Raw genomic sequence first — 21,908 nt, 5'->3', positions numbered from 1 at the left:
GTGAGTAGCACTATTCTAGAAGTTTTGAAGTTTCCACTGCTACACACAATTGCAGAAGATCCTTGCACATATATCTCTTTGCAAATGTATCAAAGTTTTAGAAGTAGAACTGGTGGGTTAAGGGATAATGCATACTTAAAATATAGTTAGATATTATCAAACTGACATCTAAAAAGTCTGCAGCAAATCATAATAGGTGAAAATGTCCATTTGCTCACAGTATTGCCAAAACAAAGATATTCTGCAATTGTTTTAATCTACATTTCTCTGACTAGCAGTGAGGTGTTTTTTCATCTGTTTATTGGCATCTGTAATTTTTCTTCTGTGAACTGATTATTCTTGTTATTTTTCTACTAGTTGTTTACCTTTTTCTCATTGATTTGTAGTCATTCTTCTAATATTATGGCTAATAATTCATTGCTTATTATATAGGTTTAAATATTTTTTTCCAAGCGAGTTGTTTATGTTTTAAAACATTTAAACTGTATCACCTGTTACGTAATTTTCATTTTCATGTAGCCAAATATATAAGTCTTTTCCTGTATCACTTTGGGTTCTGTGTTTTGTTTAAGGTCTTCCAAAATTGAAGATTACAAAAATATTCTTCTATAATTTGTCCTAGTATAGAGTTTTTTTGTGCTTGTTGTTGAGACAGTATTTCACTTTGTTGCCCAGGCTAAAGTGCAGTGGTGTCATCATAGCTCACTGCAACCTCAAACTCCTGGGCTCGTGTGATCCTCCTGCCTCAACCTTCCGAGTAGCTGGGAATACAGGTGTGCATCATCAAGCCCAGTTTTTAGAAAAATTTTTTGTAGAGACAAGGTCTTGCTATGTTGCCTAGGCTGATCTCAAACTCCTGGGCTCAAAAGATCTTCCCACCTCAGCCTCCCAAGTACTAGGATTACAGGTAAGAGCACCGTGCCAGGCCCCATGTTCTAGTACAGTTTTAAAAGGTAAACACATAAACCTTTAACTGAAGTTTACTTTATTCCTCCCATGTTTACTTATTTATTTTTATTGTGGTAAAAAACATATTAACATAAATTGAAGTTTACCTTTGTATATGATGTAAAGTAGAGGTCTACAATCTTTTCGAACATAGACAACCAAATATTCTCACATCATATATTCAGCCTCCTTTCTTTTCCCCACTAATTTCTAATTGCAAATGACATTTTTATCCTATACGATGTTCCTTTTATACATGGGTCATCAGTTGTTAATGGCTTTTATTTGGTGAGTAAACCAAAAAGGTAAAATTTGAAATCATGTCTTAATTCTCTGAACAGTAGCTCATTCTGTTCTGTTTTGATACTAAAATAGAGGCAATGACCAACCTGGAATTGAAAATCATTGGAAGAGTAACTGTCGTAACTCCTTTGCCCACAGTGGTACCAGCTGTTCCTGTGATGGTGGTTCCTTTGGCTTTTAGCTGTACAGTGAGTGCTTTGGCAATGCATCCTAGAAACATGTCCAAGATACCCAGCTTATTCCAATCTCCTTTTTCTGTTGAGTGAATGATATCACTGATATCTGCTGGGGGAAGGGATTTCACTCCTATGATGCTGGCCAGGCGATTGGGGGTCACTTCAGGCAAAACTCGTCTTAGTAAAGAGGTCACCTGGTAAGAAAGAGAAAAGAAAAGAATTGCATTTAAACAATGATGTTTTAGGGTTTTAATTTTTTAATGTACCTTACTACCATTCTGTAACTGTAAAATCTTTGAAAAGAATGGAAATATAGTTTAAATGCTATTTTTGAGAAGGGAAAAAATATGATATAAACAATTAATATATAAAGAAAAATATGATATAAACAAACATGATATAAACAAAAATATGATACAAATTTTTAATTTCTGGGGTGGTTATTACCAACCTCAGGGCAGCAAGAAAAAACATGCCTTTTATTTTCAGTCAAGATTAACTGACATTATGTATTTCATGGTATTAAGGTAATTGGTTGCCAGAATGCTCTTTATTACAATGCATTAGTAAAATGGAACATATTTTGCTCTTCTATACTCTCTATACTCTATTACTCCCTTAGGTAATTCTGTTTGCATTGCAATTTTTAACAACGTTTCAAGTAACAAAAGAAGTGGACAGTAAGTGGTGTGATCAATCAGTCACCTGTCTCTGGACTCTGGGAGAGGCTGTGTGAAGCAGTGAAAAGAGATCCTGAAGCAGAGTTAGCTGCTGAGCCAGATACTGTCGGCCAACATTAGACCCACTCAGTGCTAAAACCATAGAGAGCAGCTCAAAGCAGTAAGCATCGGAGGAGGCATCTTCATCATTTGGCTGAGAATTGGCATTTTCCTTGCTTGATATGGCATGCTCCCATTCTTCACGGACTCTGGTGGCTTCCATGCGAATAGCTTGGACGATGTGAGCACACACCTATTTAAAGGCAACAGAAAATGTAAAAATATATTTCTAAGTCTGATTTACTACTCATAGTAAAACAAAACAAAAAATCAAGACAAGAATATAAATTGATGCTCAATTTAATATTCTTCCTCCAAGTTAATTCTCTATTATACCATTCTCTTAACTCATCTTAAAAACAATTAAAAATAGGGGAAGTGTGATAAAAATTCAAATATTTAAAATCAACTACTATGTAGAAACTGATCATATACAAGTTACTAATGCTTCAGCCTGTGGTTTATTTACCTCATCACACAAAATCACCATGCTTTATCACTTTTAAAGCACATGCTAAAAAGAGACTATTTTAACATTTCTATCCATAAGGTGCTTTATAATTGATGAGATTCACAATATAACTGGCAGTAATTTTTATTTTTTGATGATATATAAAATAACAGCATATTTTATAATTGAAAGCATCTAAGATTCAACAAAACACTGTTAGAAAGATAAAGCACAAATAAATTTATGTTATTTATTTAAAAAGATGTAATGGTACCGAAAGTTTAAATAGGCTAATTTAAAATCAATATTTTATTTAACTTTTGAGTGCTATTTTTATGTTACTTAGCACCCCATTATATGAACAGTCTAGTGCTACTTCCTCATCTAGTTATATTTAAAAATATTAATACTGGTTTAGTTAGCAGTATTAATTGCTCAGTAAAAAAAAAAATAAAAGAAGTAGGAGGAAAGGAATACAGGAAATGCAAATGAAATCTGATATAGCTGGATATTTGACACCAAAATAAAATCCACCTATAACAAAAAGCAGCAAGACAAGAAAGCTAACATTCATAACAAAATCTTTAAAGTGACGCAGGTATGCCACAGTACTTATTTCTCTCTAGGAAAAAGAGGACATATTCTGTAGGATCTATGAAAGAGTCAGCATAAAAAGCCTCCATAAATTTTGGAAAACACTTTATACCCTAAAAACAAACAAACAAAAAACTGATGAAGACAAAATTAACTAACCTGTTTTTGTAAGTTAGTCAGTTTACTCCTGCTGAATATGATCCCAACCATATGTTCTTTCAGGTCAGCATCTGATGTTGCCTTTACATAGACAAAACAAAGAATGAGGCAGGCTCTTTAAACAAAATTTGTATATTTGACATTTCAAAGTACCTTGAGAAATAATTTTGCAGATTATTTTAGGGGAATTTATTTTAAATTGAATCTTAAACTAAGACAATGGATAAAGTTTGAAGAAATCGTTATTTGGCCAAAATGACTATAAAAAGAATAAAATTTCAGAACTTAAGAAACCTAGAAAAGTATATTATCATTTCATAAATTTATTTAGGGCAGTCGATTTAAGTCATTTTGATTAAATTTATTTCTAAATTGTGAACATATTAGTTCACATCATATATCAATTATTTGAAGAACAATCTAGGAAGATAAAAGATTAAAAAGAAAAATATCCTAATGAAATTCTGTGATGATGGTGGTTTAAGCTATTCTAATACCAACAGTCATCAAAGAAATGTATCATAAGAAGAAATAAAGGCTGAAATTTTATAATGCTTACTATGTGCATGGCACTCTTCTAAGTGGCAGGTAGATATACATATAGACATGTATGTATTAAATATACACACACACATATAATCTTATTTAATCTTCACAACGCCATAAGGTAAGCTCTAATGTTCTGCCTATGTTACATGTAAGAAAAGTGAGGCAAGTCACTTTCTAAGAATCAAAAATGATTCTTGGTTTCATATTTTGTAGGATGGAGAGCCATAAGAGAATTTGAAGCCCATCAGTGACTTGAGATCTGCCACCAGGTAAACTGAATTCCAAACAGACATATCTATATTGTTGGATACTTTAAAACTCTTCTTTCAGTACTTGACAAAGGAAATGAGCAAACAAACAAAAACCAATACACAAAAGTCACCTGTATTTTTATATACTAGAAACAAACAATTGGAAGGTGAAATAAAAAAAACACCATTTGTAATACTCTTACAAACATGAAATGTTTAGGACAAATTTAATAAAAAATGTACAAGATTTGTATACTTAACTATAAAACATTGCTTAGAGAAATTAAAGACCTAAATAAACGAAGATATATATTGTGTTCACAGATAGGAAGACTAAATATTATTGAGAGGTCAATTCTCCCCAAATTGATTTCTCATTTTATGTAATTCCAATCAAAATTCCAGGTTTTTTGAGAAATTGACAAGCTGATTCTAAACTTTACATGGAAATGCTAAGGATTTAGAATAGCTAGAACAACTTTGAAAAAGAACAAAGGTAGAGCCTGATACCAAGATTTTTTTTGAAGCTACAGCAATCCAGACAGTTTGATGTTGGTATAAGAATTTACATATAGATCAATGGAGCAGAATAGAGTCCAGAAATAGACTTACACATTTATGGTGAATTGACTATTGAAAATAGTCTTTTTAACAAATGGTAGTAGAACAATTGGACATCCATGTACAAAAAATGAACCTCAATTCTTACCTCACACTGGACATAAAAATTAACTAAGGAAAAGCACTAAAACTATTAATATGACATTTCTAAAAGAGGAGAAAATCTTTGTGACCCTGGGTTCTAGACAAGACGCAAAAATTATGAATCACCTAGAAAAAACAGAAAAAACTGGACTTCATCAAAATTGAAAACTTCTCCTCTCTGAAAGATAAGCCAGACTAGGAGAAAATATTTGAAAACACACATTTGGTCAAGCACCTTCAAAGATGTGTATGCAAATGTTCACAGCAGCTTTATTATTAATAATGGCCAAATAGTCGGAACAACCCAAACATCCACCGAAAAGTAAAAGGATAAACAAATTATGGTGAATCCATACAATGGAATACTTCTCAGCAACCAAAAGAATGGACCATGGACACATGCCACTACATGGATGAATCTTAAAACCATTAATTACCTTAACAATGAAAGAAACGACAAAAAGCATACATTCTTGTAAGTCCACTTATATAATATCCAGGAAAAGCCAACACTACAGGGGTAGAATACAGTTCAGGGGTTGCCATGTTCTAAGTGTGAGGTGGGGGAACTGTCTGGAAAGAAACATGAGGGAAATTCTGGGAGTGATGTATTTTAAAACTTGATTGTGATCACTTCACTAGTGTACACATGGGTAAAAACCAGCGAACAATACAGTTTAAAAGGAGGATTTTTTTGTATGTAAATTAGACTTCAATAACCTGACTTAAAATGATTCTCTTAAAAATCATGTTATTTCATGGGCATCCAACTGCCAGCATAACCTTTCTTATTCAACCTTAACTCCTTAAAATACACTCTCCTCCTGTTAGGCTAGCCTCTTCAGTGAGTCCTTGCTCCCGTCCTCTAAGTCCAACTTTTATCCATTCATTCTCTTTCAGCTCTAACTCAAGTTCAATATCTCCCAAGAAACCTTCTCTGACCACTCTAGGGCACAATAATCTCAATGTACTCTGAAATCTTATGTCATGTACAATTTTTTCACATATGTAATAACTTGATTATATACTATATAGTAACCTTGCTGGTTTCTTTTTAGGGAGGGGGTGGTGGAGGGTTCATATCAAAGAACAAACACATGGGAACTTTTTGAGGGCTTGGCATTCCCATGTTTACCCCAGAATTGACATTTGCTAAAATTCAAGTGATTTAAAGAGTAGTTACCCAGTTTTGTAGTAATTCAAATGGTATCTCCAAAAGATGTTGAAAGGAATTACCAGAGTTTATGAAATCTTATTTTACAGACATCAAATAGAAAAATGGCAATAATTTAGGCAAAATGTATTAGAAGGTACAGGGCTACACTAGGTAGATCCTTGAAGTCTATCTTTTAAAGGGCTGCCAAGGTGATTATTTGGAATATTTAAAGACAAGAATATTGAGACTAGTCAGGATTGACTTCTCTTTTTGGAATTGATGAGATTTTACTGTTAGGTATAGTGCTTTAGTTAGGACCAAAGAAATGAAGCAATTGCATTTTAGAAGAAATTTCAAGAACAGCATAAAGTGTAGTTATTCCAATAAAAATGTACTGAATGTGTGTGTGATTACACCATGGTGGATACAAAGACAAATCAGACATGTACTTGGTCTTTAAGAAGTTATGGTTCAGTAGAAGAGATAAAACATGTATATAGATAAATGTAAGAGAGAAGCCAAGAAGAGACATACATAGATTATTAATTAGGAAGTTTAGCAGAGGGAAACTGCTTTTTGTTTGGAGAAATCAAAAAGATGGTTCATGAAGATAGTATTTTTGAACCGGACTATGAAAGACAGATAAGATGGAGGAGGGAGAAGAAAATTGATGGGGTGCAGTGCAGGAAATGACTAAGTTAATCTTACAAATTCTAACAATTGAACACAACCGCCCAAGGTGCACAGCAAATTTTGCTGTAATTTCAAATATTAGATTATACATGAACAAATATGAATTTCTTGTAGTTTCTTCAGCTTTCTAATTAAAGTAAAAAATATGAACTACATATAAACTATTAACACATACTCATTAAAATATATAGCAATACACGGGTCATTCAGTTAATAGAAGTGAGAGAATGAAAAAGGGAAATAAATATTTTTAGAATACAAATAAATACATTGTATACTTTTTCCTCTCCTTCAGGTGATGACAAGAGTGCTTTTTCCTCTTGTTCTGGTGTAGGTTCAGCATCTCCAGAGATGAGCTTTCCAAATACCTGATAAAGAAGATAAGCACATGAGAGGGAATTACCACTGTGAAAGCTAGAGGACTCGTTAGTGGATTCTGCAGGTGTTACATTATTCTTGCTATATACACCATTACTTTTCTGAGTTATGAATGCAATGCAAAACATAGTTGTTTAGGGCTGTGAGAAGTAAAAATGGGCTACACTTATAGCCAGAAATCTCTAACAAGTTTTATAAAATATTTTGTTATACTTTCAAACTATGTCAATTAATCCTATGATAGAATAGGCAGTAGGGACACTCACTTGAGATGTAATAAGTCTGAATACTCGTAGAGTCTCAGCTTCACAGTTCCTTTGCTGGGCCACACTGGCTGAAATCTGGCCAGCGATTTTTGTGCTTTCACCATCTTTCCAGCCCAGGACTTTGACTTGTCGAACTCTTAGTGTATTTTCTGGGCCCTTTAATTCAATTTTGATGATGTGATTATCCCCTCCTGGAAGTTCACTTGTTACCCAACCAATGTGCCTAGAATCCAGATCAACCTGGATGAGTAGAAAAGGGACAGGAAGCTGACACAGTTGAATCACTTTTATCACCGTCTTAGACTTAGCATTAATAACAGCAAACTCAAATAACAAACAATTGTACAGAGAGTAAAGGTTATTGGGTTACTTCACACTGATTATCTTATTTCAACCCAGTGAGGATAAGAAGTACTATTTATAGCAGCTTTGACACTGAGGTTAATATAGGGTGAGGAATTCTCAGTAAGTTGATGGAGGCGAGAATTAAAATCCAGGCCTGACATACAGCACAAGTTATATGCGTGAAACCATTACAAACAATTTATAAGACCTACTTTGACTATACTGACTGTAAGTAGAAACATCACAAGATCAGCAATGAAGTTCTGTTTGTGCATCCTCACATAAAAAGCACCATTTAAAGATAATGTATTCTCAATGTGCAGTTACTTAATATGTTTTTGCTTTTGAAGAAAAATTATATAATATATAACTTTATGTTTGTGATTCCTTATTTCACTGAATTTCATTAAGAATATAATGTTTTTCAAGGATAAAATGTCAATTACACTGTGAAATGTTTTTTGACACTATTTCCTTGATAAAATGAAAATTGTAGGCTGAGACAGGAGGATCACTGGAGCCCAGGAATTCGAAGTTACAGTGAGCTATGACTGAGCCACTGCGCTCCAGCCTGGGCAACAGGGTGAGATGAATGAATGAATGAATGAATGAATAACATAAAATGAAAATTGTTCTTACGGCATTTGCTAACCAAGAAATGATCTGGGGACTTCTAGACAATTTATATAGACATTTGAGCTGATATTATTTTAATAGATGTCAATTTTCTTTTTTCCTTTTTATTTTTTTGTACATATAGCTCAGGATCCATGAAGATAATGCTAATTTTCTAAAAGGGGTATTAAGCATAAATAAATACTATCTCACTGAATAGGATTATTTCCTCAAATTCTTTAATAATTTAAATAAAATTTATTATTTGTTTAATCTAAATTCTCAATTTCATTCTTTCAATAAGATTTGAAAAATAAACAAAATCCCCCAAGAGACTAGTTAACGTCAGTGAGATAGCAGCCACAGAGGCACAGCTTTGACAAAGCTTCACTAACACAAGTAAGGGAGCTTATACACCATCTCAGACATATGCCCAGATAAAACTTGTTTCTAGAGTTAGTGGTAAACTGACTTGCAACCTGGATATAATTGCAATGTTACAAGTGAGAGATTTTTCAGGCTAGAGAACAGCAATTTATTTTAACTCAAAGTATAGATGAATTACTGTGTTGAGTGTGAATAGGATCTGTGATAAATTCTAAGGCACCCTGAGTATTTGTAGAGGAGTAGGGGATGGAGGGAGACACAGTATAATTGCTCATGACTGCAGAACATTCAGGGGCAATAACGAGTGAGGGGACCAGCACAGGGATGATTGTTCCTCTTCCTACATATGGACCATTTGTCAATTTACTGTTTTGTAAATAGATGATTTCCTATAATACTTTGGTAGTGTGCCAAAATTGGAACTCAAGAGTGGAGGCTGAGAAGAAGAAAAACATTTAACGACAACATTTCAATTACCTGCTTTATTCTGCATAAATCTTCTACTGCTTTGCCAGTTAAGAAGGTCATTGAGGTAACTTTATTCTAAAATAGACAGTTCACAATAGTTATTATGTCATATTCCTGCTTCAGAAGTTACAAAGATTCTTACAACCTACAAAGAACACGTCAACTCTTCTGCCTGTCTTTTATGATCCTTCCTAATTGACCCCACCTCATCTTTCCAACCACAGTTCCTACAACTCCAGTCTTTTCTTATCCTTACAAATTTCATCTTAAATCTCACATTTCAGCCTTTCTCCACATGTTCTCTCATAGCTTGACATTCCTTCTTTTTATGCAAAGTCTAAACATTCAAATTCTATCTCTATCTTCATGAAGCCTTTTAAGCACTTCATGAAGTGCTTGTTGTCACTTATGTCTGACTCCTGTTCCTGTATTCTCATTACTTTTGGAAGAAGGAAGGAAACTTAACAAATACTTATGAGTGTCACAATGTACCCAGACTGCCTTACAGACTTGAAGTAGCATATATGAGAACAGAATGAGTTCTATCCCCCAAGATACTTGCCAAACTAGGGAAGGCAACGTTATTAACACAAAACATAAATATCAAACAGTATAAGTTCAGTATCTTTAAGTACTGAAAAAGAAGCATGTTGGTACTAATGCCAGAGATCTTAAGGTTAAGTTTTATGTAAATCATATCGAGAAACAAGTTAACATATTAAATCCTCAGAGAGCTGCATACTCTGAGTGCCACAGGCTGATGCAATCAATTCAAATCAACAAATGCCATGTATAAGGCATTGTGGTGGGCAGGTTGGGGGACACAGAGGTACGGAAGCTCAGGAAGGACATATAAACAGTTTGAGTATTCCTTACCCAAAATGCTTGGGACTAGAAGTGTTTCAGATTTCAGATTTTTTTAGGATTTTGGAATATTGCATTTGCATTATACATACTGGGTGAGCACCCCAAATCTGAAAATCTGAAACCTGAAATGCTCCAATAAGCATTTCCTTTGAGTGCCATGTTGGTGCTCAAAAAGTTCAGGATTTTGGAGATTTTGTGTTTCAGAGTTTTGAATTTGGGATGCTCAACCTGTAACATAGAGGAAATCTTCAAAAGGAAAGCAGATGTCAGCTTACTTGTTGGGAATTTTAAAAATGAATATTGTTATGATTATCTCCTCCTAGAAAGAGCAAAAATATCAAATTGATTATAATCACTGATCTGAAGAAGACTATGTCCCAGCTTAAAATGTACCATGAGTCAAAGATGTGCTGAGCAGTGAGTTCTAGCCAGAAAAAATGTTTTGATTCATTACACTTAACTTTCTAGTAAGATAAAGTAGTTGTACCAACTGAAATTCTTGGGTCTGAGGAAGAAATAAGCTCATAATATATTAGCTAAGCCCCCTTCTCTTATTCAACACTCGGGAAGAACTGAGTCTGCACTGATGTACAGTGTTGGGGTCGGGGTGCTGGGGATGGCAAGGAGCGCTCTGACTACAGACTGGCCTGCTGTGGCTGGCTTCACATCAAGGTTATCTGAGACTCAAGCCAGACACTCTGGTTCTTCCTGGGAAAAGAAACATGCAAATGGAATGGGAGCAGCCAGGCAAAGGTTTAAGGGAAGCCATTAATACTATATCTGCTAGCAAGCCACATCAATTCTGAGGGGAAAAAATTCCAAGAAGTTTCCTTCACCAGGCATGGTGTAGTTCGGCAGGTGGTACCATTTCTTTCTTGGTTCTTAACACTCAAGTAAATAGGATTCTTTTTCCCTTGTTTTGTGCCTTTTATAAGAGTGCTTAATTCAGCTAAAACATGTAGATAGACTAGACTAGGGAGAATATAAATAAATTATGATTATTTGAGATAGTCCAGAAACTTTTTTTTACCCCCTTGAGGACTGGGGGTAAGAAGTAGAAACTTAAGGTTAATTACACTACAGGTAAAAGTATACTAAATGTCATCACAGTAATACAAAAAAGAACCCAATGGTGAGAAAGAGTAATTTTTATAAAGGAGTTACTCAGAGGGAATTTCTCTGCTGAGTCTTAGAGATCTTGGGAGAATCTGATAAGCATAGTTTAAAGGGAGGATTTCTAGGCCAAAGCAACAGCTTAAACAAGGACATGAAAAAAGGAAATTATACAGCAGACTTTCATATTGCTTAGCTGTAGCCATGGCATATTTGTAATCAGACCTCTTTTCAGAACTGGTATTCTTTAGTGTTTCATAGTGCTTCCAACCATATTAATCTGTTTTTAGACTTAAAATTTATCTGGGGAACATAAGGATGCTATTTGGTTGGTGAAGTTCTAGGAGATAAATCCTTTGGCTAAACTCAGAGTGCATCTTTGCTAAATGAGAGTGCATGATTATTAAAGGTCTGAAAAGAACTAATGAGCTATAAATTAAGTTTCCTTTCTTACCCCAAGATCTCGGGAATTGTCCACATGAACAGATACATAGCGGGCATTGATTCCTTTTACACAGTTGATGGTGATGTTCTTAGTTTTGTTTTTATCTTCATCTCCCGATTCCCAAAAGGTTTCTGTGGAGCCATCTGTCAAACTGCCAATCATCGCAGGTCGGCTTGAAGTTTTTATGTCAACAATGCTAGTTAAGTCCTTTAAGCACATTACTATGCATAATTCCTATCAGAAACAAATATAAGTGCTTAAGATACACAAAAGGAAATCTATGATGATAAAACAAACAGACATGAGATAAGAAATAATGTAAAATAGAATCAAATCGTTTATGAGTAATCTGTGGTCTCTCCTTTAATACATTGTTTACTATTAACTAACAGGGTAAGCAGGACAGTAACTGTTAAATGACTCACCTGACTCATAGCTTCAAAGCCAGACTGTATACTGATGCTGAAACTCTCTTCACTATCGCCATCATCTGATTTTGACAAAATATTGTTAATGTGGTGAAAGACATTGCTCTGATGGAGAAACTGGTGGTCAGATTGCTTGAATTTGAGACTCCAGCATCTAAAACGGCAACATATAAATAATATATGAAATAATTATTTTCCAGGAATATCTAAGGAACTCCTGGAAAAGTCTTCTGTAGGTAATAGCTCAAGAAATCCTAATGCTCTTGTAAAAAATTGAAATTTTAAAAATCCAGAGAATAAAATCACTGCTTTTTTTTCTGAGAAATAAAGGTAATTTTTTTTTGAACAAGGTAAATCCTAAGGAAAGTTCATTCATTTTAAATATAAAAAATTAGACACATGAAGATCAAGGCTACAGATGCAAAAAAGGTAATGAATTTGTTCTGTGGACAAGTGTTACACCACCTATAACAGCCTCTCAAATGTATTAGTCTTATGATTCCATAGTAATTCATCAGAGTATAATGTATCTTGCCCTTCAAAAATCTTGTGAGGAGGAAAAAAAAAAACCCTCCCTTCCACTGGTCTTATCATCAGGGATGTGGGAAGCCCAATCATTCCATCAACCTATTTCTTATATAAATCAACAGAGGATTTATTTGTATCTGTAGTCTAGCATGTGGATCCAATAGCAAAGTTCACAATGTAAAAGCAATGCTAAATTCTCAACAGATTCAAACTTAAAATTATGTGATGTTCTTTAAGGTAGTTTTAGGATTGGCTGCATAGACCTAGGCTCCATTTTCTTTAAGATTCTTTTCAAGTCAATCTTTATTTTGGTTTTTGGATTTCATTTTCCCTCTTCCTTTTTGGGACATGTAAACGAGTTGAGGTAGGAGAGTGGGGAAAGTGAGAGAGATTATCATAGAATGTGATAGTTTAGAGCACTAAGAAGTATATTATCCCCATTTAACAGAAGGGAACAGGTGAGAACTAAGAGGAAAGACAATTCTAAATTATGACAGTAAGGAGGGAGACACCATTTACATAATGTAGGGATTCTTTGTATCTTACTGAAGAGATTTTTTTGAGCATCTCAAAAAAAATACTTTAAATACTCCATAAAATCTCTTCTCCAATGTACCCAGAATACTTTGATAGAAAATTACCTTAGAGCCATTTGTTGTAATGAACTGCCACTGGGGAGAGACATCATGAGATCGGAGATGGTCTGAAGTAGGCGGTGAAATGTATGTGGCAAAGGATGAGCAGCTTCTCCTGCAATCACTATGTCTGAGAGTGGATGTTCACATACTCTTGTATCTTTCTCCTAAGACAGAAATTGAAAGCAAGTTTATCAGCTTGTGCGCTGAAAGGAACTTCCCTCACAAAAAATATTAGGCATACTCAAAAGTATTATGTACTTTAAAGATATTGTGTAAAAGAAATGTAAAGAACAAAACCAAACCAGACACAAAACATACAGTAAGATTAATTATGCCTATATTACTTTTAGGGAAAAAGCAATAAGGTTACTCAAAATTGAAATCAGCAAGCAAATGGATACCCCATATACATGTATTAATTCTAAAGTACTCACAAATCTATTAATAGGGCAAATCCAAATGTGTACGCACGCATGTGTACAAATGTCTAGATGGCAGATATGTTTTTTGTGTATATTTTTATATGAAAATAACACATGTTCACTACTGGTCACTGCCCATAGCCTATACAAACAATTGTTTTACTTATTTTGTCCAGCTTTTCCTTTTTTACTGTGAGAATTAATACGAGGTATTTCATCACAGCCATAATTAGAATTCTGTCAAACAACAAGTTTTGAGATGTAGTATTTTTTTGTCATTTCGTTTAAAATATTTTCTATTCTGATTCTTTTTTGATGCAATTTATTTGGAAGTGTTTTTCTTAATTTCCACATGAATATATTTTTCTTGTCATCATTTTGTTATTTATTTCTAACCTACTAGCAACAAACTCAGATGTCATGGTAAGAAGGAAACCAATTATTTGAAGGTTGTTGAAACTTGCTTTACGTGCACAGTAAGTGGTCATTTTCGTGGACGTTCTTTGTCTCTGAAAAGAATGTGAATGGTTGGATGCAATCAATGTTTTGTATATTCCATTAAACCAAGACTGTCATTCATTCAAATCTATTTACTTCCTGATTCTTTTTGTTTGCCTGATCTATCCAGTACTGAGAAGACCATTGTAGTGCTCTGCATAAAATGGCCATGAATTCTTTGTAGCTCTGCCCATTAAGAGGTAGAGTTTATTTCTCCAGTCCCTGAATTTGGTCAGCCTTGTGAACTTGCCTAACAGAAGGTGGCAGAGGCAAAGGCCTAACAGAAGTGTGAGTTTAGCCTAGGCCCTTTGGCTTTGCAGCTCCTCATTTTACCCTTCATTCTGGACATTTTGGAAATTAATCATAAATTAATTTTTTAATTAATCATAAAATGCCATTCATACAATTTTAGAGTGCTTGGGAGTAAGCTAGATTACTCTTTCACCTTACAGATATGGAAATTGAAGCCCACAAGTCATACATCTACACTTAGGTAGAAATGCAGCTGGAACTCAGGCCGGCAGTGTTCTAGTTCAATGCTTTCTCCATTATACAGGCTGCCTCCTACAGAAACCAGGTCCCATCCAGCCAAACAAACATTTTTGAATTTCATGTCCCTAAACAGTATTTTTTACCATCCAGTATCTTATAGCAATGCTGAAAATGTTGCTCTGTTTATGTTATATATGGTGCTGTAATAGTATATATCTTCAGTTGATTGCTTTGTGACAATGATGTTTAATGAGAAATCAGATGTGACTGTCAGCATCTTTGCTGGAGATGAAACTTTCACTAAATATAGCTAATATTTTGCTCATAGCATTAAAATGTTCTTCTTGCTTGATAATCTGTGAATGATTTCATGCAAACTATTGTACTATCTGAAGGTATATTGCTCAGCTTCTTTAAAAACACTGACAATTAAAAGAAACAAAAATCTGATTTACTTGTTCTGAATTTTCTTTGTTTGTTTTATTTTCCTCATCTTCCTCTTCTTCTGGTTCCACTGGAGCAGGAGTCAGTGATGCCACAAAATGCCATAGAATATCATGAAGAGAAGTGGTTTGGATGACATTACACAGAAGCCAGTTGAAAGCCTGAATAAATGATGGGTAAATGAGTGAGTCCAAGATAAAACGAAAATGTAGAGCTTTTCTTACTCAGAAACAAAGTACCTCCTAGGCAAAGAGTTACAAGGAAAGATACTGGAAAATCTGATCTTCATTTCACTGAAAACACACTGAACTTGAAATAATTAATAGTTTTGGTCATATTAAAAATAAAAATAAGAGGGAAAAGAAAATTTATAAAATATAATACCAAAATACCTTTTCAAGCCAGTTTTTATGTTGAAAATTCTTCTTAATATTAATTTACTCAAGTACATTTTTTTCCCAACTTGCATTTAGGATGAACACAGAATATTTCTCAAGCTCTACACAAGCTACCATTTACTTAAATATATTTATATCATTCCCATCAATGAAGTGGCAGGTTATCACATTCACGATAAAGCATAAAGATTTACTGTATACAGACCTGTGATATACAGCAATCTTATTTTTTAGAGAATGGAGGCCCAGAGAAGTTATTACTGGTAAATTTATGTCTTTTTTGCATGATTATTCTCTCATTTTATCCTAATAAAATTTCTTTAGAGTACTTAAATATAAAATTCTAAATTCATTTATATTCATAAACTTTAGAGTTTAATTTTGATGTGTACATGATACTTTTGATTGGTTAATGCCTTTTAATTTGATGCAATTTCTGTTGGTAAATAAGTGGCATCATTAAATAGAACCATCACATGATTTGTATAATCAATTCCATTAATATATTCATACCTCCATAGCAAAAACTCGACAAGCAGATTTCCTTAAGGCCTGTTTCATTGCTATTTCAAGACCTTCTAGATCATGGTGTTGGATAACAAAAGCTAAAACTGGCCATTGGAAATTTCGTTCTCCTTTAGAAAGAGAGCTGTGGGCTGAGATTAGTCGAGAAAGCTCAGGAGATGGATGTCTCAGGAGGGAAGAACCAACTTCTATTAAAAAAAAAAAAGGAAAATTATTAATTTTCATAGGCAGTACATATACACTTAAGATAATAATGAAAATAATATCTAATTTGCTTTAGAGCCCTTTTTTTTTGTTTTGTTTACAACACAAATTATAACGATTTCATCTTTTGCTGAGGAACAAACCAGGGCTCAGAAAGATGAAATATTTTACTCTCCTAACGTCATACAGCCAATATGTTGCAGAGGGGGGTTTTGAATCCAGGGCTAAATCCAAAGTTCATGCTTTCTAAAATACTCTGAAAGCTAAGTGATTTATATTCTCCCTAAATGGAAACTATATTTTACCTCCACCATTTTCTAAAAGACTGTTTTATAACAAAGGTGTCTCAATAAAAGCTCAAAAATATTTGTTGAATGAACCTATAAATTGCTGGGGAGGTGCTCAATAATATTTTTCTTTAAGATCTTCAATAATAAGGTACAAAATCATCTGCCTATAATTTTTAGGCCAAATCTTCATTTTAATAAGCTAAATCATCATCATATTATTCTTTTTTCTTGGGTTTCTTTCATTATTCTTGAGGTAGAATTCCAAAAGCCTCCATTTGGGGCTGTTGATATCCAATTTGTTCAGATTATGTATCTTTCTTTACTGATTAAGAGCTACTAATATTCTCAAAGTTTTATTATCTACTCAAAGTGATAGTGATTTTAAGAGTTATAAGCTTCTATTGAGGGTGGGAAGATAACTGTGATGTGTAAGTCACTGAAACTGTTGGTTCACTGAAGTTTAGTGGAAGAGATAATGGTATCAATATTTGGCTTAGATACCTAATAAGTAAGATTGTAAAGGTTAATTTATTCTTGAGCAATCACTGATCTCTGGATGTCTCTTCACTGATATGCAAAATTTAAACTGAGAGACACACTTATAGCTGTCACAAAGAAGGAATGTCTATCACAAATTAGAAATTATTCTCCTTTCTCTTCCAAAATTAAATTTTAAAAATTATCTACAAATGAAATCTTTTTTTCCCCCCTTTTTTTGAGACAGGGTCTCACTGTTTTGCCTGGGCTAGAGTACAGTAGTGCCATCATAGCTTACTGCAACCTCAAACTCCTGGGCTCAAGCGATCCTCCTGCCTTAGCCTCCCGAACAGTTGAGACTACAGGTGCGCGCCCCCATGCCCAGCTAATTTTTGTATGTTTCTGTAGAGACAGGGTCACGCTCTTGCTCAGTCTGGTCTCAAACTCCTGACCTCAAGCGATCCTCCCATATTGGTCTTCCAAAGTGCTAGAATTACAAGCATGAGTGACTGCACCCAGCTGCTTTTTTATTTTTAGTAATTAGATCACTCAATCTTCTTTGTTACCTTTATACTTACCAGTGTCTCCACTGTTAACTCTTCTTCTAGGAATGGCTTTAACCCGTGCAGGTAAAATGGAGTGTTGTTTATCATATTCAGAAGCAACAACTGAGTATGATCTTTGGAAGACGGTTCTCTTTGCGAGATCAGTGTCAGTTATGGGACTGGTTTCCAAACTGCAGATAGAACAAGATGAGAGATAAAAACTTAGAAGAAAAAGTGAATTAAATGTAAGTATACATATCTTATAATGGTGTAGGCAAATATGTGAATCTATATTTCATGTGGAGAAACAAACTCAAAGCCAACTGGACAATCTCTCTTTAAATCATAATTTCATCATTTCAAATACAATATAACATTTTGATTGATTTCAGAACTGTATTCTAAAACTTATGGTTTTCTTAAATCTACTTTACATTTTAAAGGAAAAAGAAGAAAAGGCATCAAATATTCTAAGCTCCTTTCAGAATCAAAAGCACTGGAGTGGAACTTACACAACATGGTATTCAGAAAAAACAAGCAAATATCTAATTGCAAGTGTACCAAATAGAAAGAAATGGATATGTCCATGTGGAAACCTAATAAAATAGAAAGTGAAACTTGGGTTTACTTTTCTTTTGGTACAGGAGTGTTATATAATGTTTTTCATTCTTAGGAAGTGTTTCCTAAAGCTCTTTTTAGAGTGTGGCCACAACAAAGTGTGATGAGAGGTAACAAACTGATTTGGGGTATCAGTGTTATACTTACATTCTATATAAGAACTCAGCGATTTCCATTCAGGCTTAAAGTAAACTAAGTTTTTCTATTTACTATAGCAACATTAAAAAACACTTAAAAAGTTATCATGATGGCTATACAATTTCCTTTATTGAGACATTTTATAAGAAACAGAAATACCTTCCCTTTCTTATTTCTCTGAGACAAATTCACAAATTCTTCTTTTTAAGAGTTTTTTCTGTTACCTCATTCTAAATTGGGATATTTTTTGCTTACCTTGGGTTCTAGAGTATTTTTCCATCATTCAAATCAGGCTTGAAATCCTATGTCTCTCAGTAAAGCTTATACATTTTCTAATAAGTGGCTAACTCCCTGGGTATTTTCTTTACTTACCACCTCTCCAAATTTATGTATATTCTTGTTTGAATAGACTATAAATTCTGTACATAACTGAATGGGGTAAATGTACCTGGATGTCAGTTTGGCCCGTTTCATTCTAGAATGACCAGAGTATAGGAATACATTAACTTAATTCACTTTGCTTTGTAGCTTAATTTGCTTTGTAGCACTACAAAGCACAGACATTTGTTTTGCTTTCAGAAGAAGTTTTTTTTACTAACTTGAAAAAAAAAATCATTACATTAATTAAAAAAAAACTTGTTCTTATAAAAATAATAATGCTTGTGAAAAAAATCAAGCAATGCAAGAAAACCCAAAGAAGGAAGCAAATGTGACCATCATTAACTTAACCCTGGCTATGCTGGGACGGATAATTCCTTCTTGTGGGGGCTGTTTTATACACTGTAGAATGTTTAGCAATATCCATGGCCTATACTCACTAGGATGCCAGTGAATTAGCCCAGTTATGACAAACAAAAATGTTTTCAAACATTTTTCAGATGTCAGTGGGGAGGCAAAAATCATCCCTGGTTGAGAACCATGGATTTAATAGATTCATTATTCATTATCTTTTTTAATAGCTTCAGTTTATTGAGATGTTTTTTCAATAGCTCAAAGATGCTGTATTCCCTGAATTATTGTATGCTTAAGAATGTTTCAACCTGGCTGAATATAAAATACTTGGGTCATAGTTTCTTTATGATTTTGTGGACATTACACTTACGTGCTCTGGTACCATTATATTTTCACTATATACTGGATAGTTTTCTAAACACGCTTTTCATTAATCATTTGGTTCATTTGATTAATCCATAATCATAAACTTTATGGTATCACAGTGCATTTCAAAAAAATTACAATATAGGTACATGTAATAATGTTCTTAAGACCTTTTTTTTTTATATTTGAGTATGTATGACTGATATTGGGTAAAAACTTCCAAGGTAATATTTTCTTTCTTTTAGAGCTTTAGAGATACTGTTTCCTTTTCTTCTTTCATTCAAAGTTGTCATGAGAAGCTTCAATTCACCCTAACTTTCCTTTTGCAAGATAACTTGTTTTTCTCTCCTCACATACTTGAAAAATTCTTATTTTTTTCTTGGAGTTTCAATAACTCATGACCTTTCTTTCAGTCACCTGTTATAAAAATTTCCTTTTAATCTGAAAATTCAGTACTTAAAAAATTTTAATAATATACCTTTATAGAAATTTTTTATTATATTTGTTGGTTTTTCTATTATGAAGATAACAGTTGTTCTTATCTTGGACTGTCCTGTTTTCCATACCTGTTATCTTTGCTCTAATTGGTATAATTTCTTTGTCTTTTTTCTCTTTACTCATTGTGATTATCTCAAACCTTTCCTTTATGTCAATAATTCAGTTTACTGCTCTAAACATTTCTAATTAATTTATTAGTTTTATAATGGTGTTGACTTGGTCTTCAGTCTGTCCTCTTAGCTCTGGAATGTATCTTTTTAGTTTATTCGGCTTTTTATCGTAGTCTCATATTTGAGCTTTTGTTTTACTAAATTTATAAAATTATCAAGTTTTTCAGTACTACAGAGTACTGAATTTTCTTCTTTTCCTGGGTAAGTTTTCTTCCAGATTGTGTTTGTCATCTGATTTTTGTGTGACATACTATTTATTTTCATTTTGTTAGTGCTTAAAGTGGACAGCTCTGTTTAGCTCTGCTGTTTGTTCTGATAAGGTATGGGTGGATTTCCCTAGATTTCCTTTCCTACTGTACCTGACAGTTTTAGTCCCCTCTCAGAGACAGATGGAGATTTTACTTAATATTCTATACCAGGGATCACTCTACCTAGTTGGGTACATTTCCCACTTCTGTGGTGGTATTCGCTGGAACTTCAGATGGTTGCTCTGCTTCAGCATGCAGCTGTGGAAAATAGGATTCCCTAGAAGATTGCCAATTTCTGCTGTGACTCTAGTGATGATACTAGGGGATTCTATATTAGAGGATTCTACCTTGATTTTTCCTGGGGTTTCTACTCACTTCCTTAATATACTGTTTCCTAACCTGGAAGGTATTTAATTTCTAGGTATGCTTTTAGAGGTGATGCAGAAGTACATCAGAATCTTCTGTTTCTCTAATACATGGCCACCACTTTTGGAAATTTATGACAACTTGTATAGTTGGAACTGGTAAATATTTTCCTTGATTTTTCCTGTCTTTTTAAAAAATTCATTGGGTACCTGGGATGGGAAATTCTCTGTTATACCTTCATTTCACCATTTTACCCAAAAGTTCATGCTACTTAATTTTGATCCCAAAGACTAACAACCTGATGAATCATACTTAGACTTGTCTCAAATAGCTTCTAACTCTTTTTAAAAAGTCCATCTCCTATAGAGACACTTTATTACTTCTTTAAGATATAAAAGGCTGTACTACGTTCTTTGGATAAAACATCAATAGCATCTTTAAAAAATTCTGATAAGTAATCTACACAGTTAGAGGGGAAATTTGCAGGCATTTTTAATGAAAAAAACTACTCATTTAGAAATATAAATTCTATTAAGCTTATTACAGTATCTATTACACTAGTTGATAATTAAAACTGCATGGCGTTAACACAGTGGCATACCTAACAGCACATTCTCTTTTCATTCTGCAGATGTCTTCCTTTCCAGTGATATCGTGTTTGGTTATTCATGCCTGAAATCTTGATGTCATCTTAAACTTATCTTTTTCATTATCCAGTTAGTCAACAAGTCACATTAATTTTTTTCTACAAAATAGCTCCTTTATCTGTATCTTTTTTCATAACCATTGCCAACATAATCGAATTCTACCCACCCAGCTGACATATTGGATTAAATTTATCAGCTTCTCAATTGACGCTGAGACTATCTTTGCATTTTTATCATGTCATTCTTCCTCTCAAAAAGCTTCAGTGGTATTCTATTTTCTTACGCATTATATTAACATGTTTCTATTCAGTGTTCACGAAACTCTTTTCTCTGATACTACCACACCTAAGTGAGGAGGCATTGTAAGCAATAATCCAAGAAGTTTAGGATTTATTTTCAGTGCCACTTCTCCCACGAAAACTCAAAGTAACCTTTCCCTACTCCAATTTACTACAGCATTAAATAATATGGTATCATATAATGGAATCTTTTGTTACTTCATTAGTTGAACTTTCCTCTCCAACTAGTCCACCTCTCTCCAAGGACCCTACCTTATTCATACATGTAGTACACTTTTTCTTACTGCTC

At 33.7% G+C, this 21,908-nt stretch overlaps 1 protein-coding gene across 1 annotated transcript in view; it reads right to left on the bottom strand.

The window, feature by feature from the left end:
* Nucleotides 1-21,908, bottom strand: part of MYCBP2 (MYC binding protein 2) — a 251,274-nt gene that overhangs the window by 15,350 nt on the left and 214,016 nt on the right. Inside the window, exons 60-71 of the mRNA XM_069467662.1 lie at nucleotides 17,571-17,728; nucleotides 16,010-16,209; nucleotides 15,110-15,259; nucleotides 13,246-13,406; nucleotides 12,074-12,230; nucleotides 11,658-11,882; nucleotides 9,233-9,298; nucleotides 7,409-7,648; nucleotides 7,034-7,132; nucleotides 3,411-3,491; nucleotides 2,133-2,399; nucleotides 1,338-1,621 (exon numbers count right to left, since the gene is read on the bottom strand). Of these exons, the coding sequence (XP_069323763.1) occupies nucleotides 1,338-1,621; nucleotides 2,133-2,399; nucleotides 3,411-3,491; nucleotides 7,034-7,132; nucleotides 7,409-7,648; nucleotides 9,233-9,298; nucleotides 11,658-11,882; nucleotides 12,074-12,230; nucleotides 13,246-13,406; nucleotides 15,110-15,259; nucleotides 16,010-16,209; nucleotides 17,571-17,728 (2,088 nt within the window). The remainder of the gene's footprint in view (nucleotides 1-1,337; nucleotides 1,622-2,132; nucleotides 2,400-3,410; nucleotides 3,492-7,033; nucleotides 7,133-7,408; nucleotides 7,649-9,232; nucleotides 9,299-11,657; nucleotides 11,883-12,073; nucleotides 12,231-13,245; nucleotides 13,407-15,109; nucleotides 15,260-16,009; nucleotides 16,210-17,570; nucleotides 17,729-21,908) is intronic.

Source organism: Eulemur rufifrons, chromosome 4 (genome assembly GCF_041146395.1).
Source record: "Eulemur rufifrons isolate Redbay chromosome 4, OSU_ERuf_1, whole genome shotgun sequence".
Classification (NCBI taxonomy): domain Eukaryota; kingdom Metazoa; phylum Chordata; class Mammalia; order Primates; family Lemuridae; genus Eulemur; species Eulemur rufifrons.
Note: the sequence above shows the minus strand (reverse complement) of the source record. Positions and strands in the feature narration are given on the sequence as shown.